This window comes from Panthera leo, chromosome C1 (genome assembly GCF_018350215.1).
Source record: "Panthera leo isolate Ple1 chromosome C1, P.leo_Ple1_pat1.1, whole genome shotgun sequence".
Lineage (NCBI taxonomy): Eukaryota > Metazoa > Chordata > Mammalia > Carnivora > Felidae > Panthera > Panthera leo.
The window spans coordinates 153,225,503-153,231,502 of record NC_056686.1 but is presented as its reverse complement, the minus strand read 5'-3'; the positions used below and the strand labels follow the sequence as shown (position 1 = coordinate 153,231,502).

The 6,000-nt window shown below is 37.5% G+C and overlaps 1 protein-coding gene across 1 annotated transcript in view; it reads left to right on the top strand.

Moving 5' to 3' along the window:
* Positions 1–2,587: 2,587 nt before the first annotated feature.
* Positions 2,588–6,000, top strand: part of SLC38A11 (solute carrier family 38 member 11) — a 55,850-nt gene continuing 52,437 nt past the window's right edge. The window contains exons 1-3 of the mRNA XM_042948989.1: positions 2,588–2,633; positions 3,125–3,242; positions 4,993–5,067. Of these exons, the coding sequence (XP_042804923.1) occupies positions 2,595–2,633; positions 3,125–3,242; positions 4,993–5,067 (232 nt within the window). The 5' untranslated portion in view covers positions 2,588–2,594. The remainder of the gene's footprint in view (positions 2,634–3,124; positions 3,243–4,992; positions 5,068–6,000) is intronic.

Below are 6,000 nucleotides of genomic sequence, written 5' to 3'. Positions count from 1 at the left end.
GCTTTCAAAAAATAGAATCAAAAGAACTACTTTCTAACTCATTCAAAGCCAGCACTGACCTACTACCAAACCAAAGACATAACAAGGAAAGAAAACTACAGACCAATATCTCTCAGGAACATAGATTCAAAAATTCTCAACAAAATAATGAATCATTTCAATATTGTTCAATTAAATATTATTCAATTTCAATTAAATTGAATCCAACAGTGTACAAAAAGAATTATACACCATGGCCAAGTGGGATTTATCCCAGGTGCCAGGCTAATTCAAAATTCAGAAATCAATTAATGTAATCCATCACATCAACAGGGTAAAGAGGAAAAAAAAAATCACATAATGATATGTAAAATAATTACATGGTTTTCTCTTATAATCTATTAATGTGCAAAATTACATTTATAGATTTTTTTTTAGTTAAGCCATCCTTTCATACTTGGGGTATACCCAACTTGGTCATGATATTGTTAATTTTTCATACACTGTTAGCATCAATTTGCTAATACTTTACTTGGAATTTTTGAATCTATATTTTTTAGTAAAATAATGCTGGAATTTTCTTCCTCTTAATGAATTGTATTGGGATTGAGATTACTAATTTTGAGTATGTCACAATTACTAATTTTGCTTAACAAGAAACTGCCACAAACAGTTAAAAAAAAAAAAGGCTGGGAGAAGATATGTACAAAATATGTAACTGACATAAGTTGGCAAGCCAAATATATAAATAACTCAAACAAATCAATAAGAAAAAAAAGACTAACAACCAAAATCAAAAGGGTAGAAGATATAAAATGAAATTCACAAAGAGGACAACCTAAATATTTAATTACATTCATCAAATATTATAAAAAGATTCTCAACTGCACTATAGATTGGGACAATACAAGTTTATACAATAATTATATAGCATTGTAAAACCCATCAGAACAACAAAACTTAAAACAAGGAAACAACAAAGTCCTGGTGTGGTAGACAGTGCAGAAAAATAGGAGTTCCATCTCTGCTGGTAGAAGTGTAATTGGTACAACTAATTTGTAGAGCAATTGGGAATATTTTGTGAAGTTGAAATATGCATGACTTAGTTCCTAACAATTCTACTGCTAGAAAATCTGTCATTCAATATACACCAGAAGGGTGTAAAATGAGAACTTTAACAATCTTAATTAATTATAACAACCTTAACATCTGTCTTTCAGTAGGAGCATGGCTAACCGAACTGTGAGAAATAAAATAAATAAACTGTCCTGCTCACATCTACATAATACATCTTGAAAACTGTATATTGGGTAAACAAACACTAATGCTAGGGGGAAAATAACATGTACAATATGGGACCATCTTCTGTAAATCTTGAAAACACACAAATCAATGTTATTTATTATTTATGACTACAAATGAAAGAATTAAAATATAAGTATGGATAGGAAGATACACACCAATTTCATTAATTAGATGACATCAGGGATGAAGAGAAAGGAATGGGGATGGGCGAAGGGGTTTCTATCGCAATACTAAATGTTTATTTTTGTAGAACATATGACAAAATGTTAACATTCAGTTTGATATAGAACTTATTTTATAATCCTCTTCAGTTTTTTCATGTTTTGAAAATGTTTCTTGATTTTAAGTAAAAGGACTTCTTTAATAAGCATTTGATAAGTACTTGTATTATATTACCACCACTCTTACTGTCCCTCAAACCTTTCTCTATAGGATTCCTTTTGTGATTTGAATATTCCCTGGGACAGTTTCCTCATCTGTAATGTAAGAGTGAATAGGTGACCATGAAGATTCTATCTCATATATTCTAAGTGCTTTCTCTTTCCCATCCTCCTTACACCTCCCACTTCCCTGTTTTTAAGATTCACTACCTGAATCCATCATGAATCCATCTTTTCCACTCTTAAGTCTCCTTTTCCGAAGTCATCAGGAAACATTTGACCAAAGCATGCTCAGTAATCAAGTTTGCTGAAACTCTAGAAAAGTTTTTTGTTGGGTTGGTTGTTTCCCATTTAAAATAAAAGTCCTACATTTTCGTCTGTCCTCTCTAACACAGAAGATGTGTAGGGAGGAGGAGGTGGTGGGAATAGAAAAGATGCTCCATGGGAGCAGGGGTGCTACTGCGTTCTTACCTGGACGTAAGACTCCATCCAAAGAGCAGCAGCTAACTTTGGAGTGGACTAAAATGAAGCCATCGTATCTCTTAGCACAGTCTGGGTAGGGCAGCACAGAACAAACTGTACTTTCCAACTGGAGGTGGGGCGCGGGTGGGGAAAGACTGGTGAGGGGAGAGAGGGCTGCCCAGATCAGAAGCATCCCGTGTAGCATCCTGCCTGAGAAGGAGGGTGCATTGGCTGGACGAGCTCCCAGAAGAAACCATCCGGTGCTGCTGCAGCCCAGAAAGCTCTGGGCTGCAGCCCGCGCCCCCGCTGAACTGCGGAGGTGGGGCCAGGGGCGGCCGCGGGACAGCTCGCTCCCCTCTCCCGCCACGCGGGCCCCCGGATGTGCGAGGTCGCAGGGGAGGCTGGGAGAGCAAGAGTGGGCTTCCCAGGCCCGCAAGCTTTCCGCTTGCCGAGGACTCTGTTGCAGCCATGGGCTACCAGGCGCAGGGGCCCGTCATCCTGCCTCAGGTAAAGCTGGGGACTGGGGCAGCTTCTGAAGCCAGGTCCCTTCCAGTTTCATTCACCCTGCAACAGAGGTCTGCTGCCTTGGGTTTTAGCACTGCAGAAAGCCCTCCAGGAGAAAAAGTTTTACCTTCCTCTGACTTTTGTTTTGTTTTGTTTTTTTCTTGGCAGGCACTTTTCAATATACCCCTTAAATCTTACAAAATCGCATCATTGGCTCCCTAACTGAGCCTGTATTCTGGGATTCCATTCAGCAGTCCGTGAACTTGGTGCAGCTATAATTGGGACATTTTAGGATGGAATTTGTTTACAATGCTCTGTTCCTAGCTGTTATTGTTGCTCTTTATTATTATTATTATTATTATTATTATACGTTATATTATTATTATCCTACTCTCATTATTTTCTTACCGTTATCCTACATTGCATATTTATCTGACACTTTTCTAATATTTGACCTAGTAAATATTTAATTGCCATTTTATATATCAAAATAGAGCAATCTGGATGACAGAGAAGCGCTCGTTTCTGAACATAAGCACAAAGGGAAAACTTGTCGTCAGTCCACAGCTGTTTTTAATGTTGTCAACTCGATTATAGGATCTGGTATAATAGGTAAGTGTTGTTTTATTTTGTTTTAAGTTTTAAATGAAAAGACAAAATTTAAGGCTCTTACTCTGTTGCTAGTATTCACTGATTATTTTTGAGGAAAAAATATTAAGTATTAAAATTGGTAATTTTTTCCCATAAAATCACCTCCTTTTTTTCCAGTGTAACCATGTGCACTTTTATGCTGAAGATGAGGTTCTGTTCACACTCTTTCCTCATTTGAGAGCATCTTCCATAAGTGGCAGATAAAGTTGGAGCTGCATATGGGATCTGCTGAATTTATTTTTATGGGCTCTATGGTCAATTGATAATAAATAAATAATACTATACTTTTTCCATCTTCCTGAAGTGTCCACCATTACTTGAACCACCTTTCTATGACCTATAGTGTAAATCTCCAGATATTTGGAAATATTGAAGGTACATAAGTTTAATGTGAAAACATAATAATCTTGTGAATAATTAAATCATACAGTATTTCCTTGCCTATCTATCTAGAGTTAAAGTACAAACTTATGATATATTAATTTTAAGTATCATTTAATTAATAAGTAGATATTGGTTAAATGAAAATACATAGATTTTTTTTAATGAAGGAGCCAAATAATCAGAATTGAAAGAAATGAGCAGCTCATATTTTCCCAGTTTGAAGCAAGGGGAAAATTCTGACAACATTAGGTGCGTTGCATTAGAGTAGTTAAGGCAATTATTTTTTCAGTGCTTATCATTCTATTTGTTCTTGGAAAACATCCAATTTAAGAAACAGCAAGACAAAACAAAATCCTGCAAAAGTCATTGAGAATACTACTTTTTCCTGTAAAGTTTTGACCTTTTAGTTATAGTCATCATTGAATGTTCATCTGGATTGAGTTACTTTTTTCATCTGTTGCAAGCTGATGTGTCTCTTGATTTTACTTGATTCCATATATAGACAATTCTTTTTGGTGGTACACAGAATAGAGGTAGGTGAGGCAAAGTAATCAAGTAGGGGCAACGATTTGTTTGAAATTCTGCCCCCATGAACCAGAGAGGTGTGGGCAACTCTGCCAGGCAGAATTCCGGAGTTAATTCCTAATGTGAACACTTTTAAGCTGATTCGTGTCAGCAGCATTGAAAAGTGCCTCTTAATTATGTACAGCAGATTTTTTTAAGGAAAAATTTTTCATGGAATAAATTCTTGATGGAAATATTTTAAATACATTTTATCTTAAATATGTATTGTCCATAATCTAAAATTGACCATTTCCCAAAAAATTCATAGGAAATACTTTTATTTAACCCTTCAGCTTTATAGAAAATACTTTTGCCTTCTCATTTTTTTCTCCTTTTCCTACATGGTTACCATTTTGATTCTGGCATTAGTCTTTCCTCATATCCCCTTTCTGTAGCCTTATTACCTTCTCTGCTTTCCCAGCTAGCACGAAAGGAAAGCTTTAGGTCATTACTTTCCACATATTCAAGGTCACATTCCCCTCACCCTGAAGTGAACATTATTTGTGTGAACTGGCATCTTGCTGCTTTCTTATTCTTATTCTGTCACCTCATAAATTTGCTTTCTTGACATGTCCTTAGCTTGCATTTTATTCTGAAATAGTATTAACATACTAACATTTGAGTAGCCTTGTGCACTGTTTACAACCATGTCCTGTAAATATGTCACTTTATGAGCTTGTTATATATAGGAATTGGGGGGAAACTTCTAAATTTCTGTATGTTTTATTAATGTGATGGGTGGGGCATTTTATGTTTTTTCCAGGATTACCTTATTCAATGAAGCAAGCTGGCTTTCCTCTGGGAATATTGCTTTTATTCTGGGTTTCATATGTTACAGGTAAAATACTATGTAATTGCTTTTTCCTGCAACTTAAATTGTGCAATGATGATTACACACACACACACACACACACACACACACAAATAATTGAATTTCCTAATTAAGAAGTGCATCAAATAATCCTAAAGAATTTAGACATTTATGTCCGAGAAGATTTACTTTGCCTACTAATCCTCTGAACAGATTAGAAAAGCATTATATATCACCAACCCTAAATCCTTTTCATGTGCCTTTTTTCACTTTGTGCAGAGAGCGGTAGATGGGGGAGTCATTTTAAAGGCTGGGAGAGACTGCTCTGAAAGTGTAGACATCAGGCCTTCCTCTCCCACAAATACCTTAAGCAGATGCACATGAATGAGCAATATTTTCTAGCTATTTTTGTGCAGGTAAGACTGAAAGGCCTGGTGCTCAACCAGCACCTTTCAGGGTGTCCACCACCCGCTCCCCACGGTGCCTGCCCAGGCTCCCTACCTACCACTATCTTAGAGGGCAGCAATAAGGTGCCTCTCTATCACTTCTCTTCTGCTTCCCCCTTTTCATGTGACATGTTCATTCACACTCACGTTTTGCTACTTTACAACTCATACTCACCTCCTCTTCCTGTTGTTCTCATCCCTGCCCTTTTACCCGCCACCCCCCCCCCCCATGACAACCACAGGGTCCTTCCTCTACCTTAGGGTCACTGTGAAAGAGGCAGTGATCAAAACCAGATACCCACTTGCGGTGGCTGTTGGTATGGTGGCTGCTGTGTGTGGTCACTTGGATGCCTTTTACCAGGCAATGCAGAACTCCTCAGCTGTCTGTTTCTTCAGTTGACCTGGCTCTCGATGGTGCCACCTTCCTGTGAGGTAATGATGCCCAGCCTCTGGCCAATGACTGACTGGTAGGAACACAAAAGCTGACCTCCCAGCCTCCGGGAGACACCAGTGA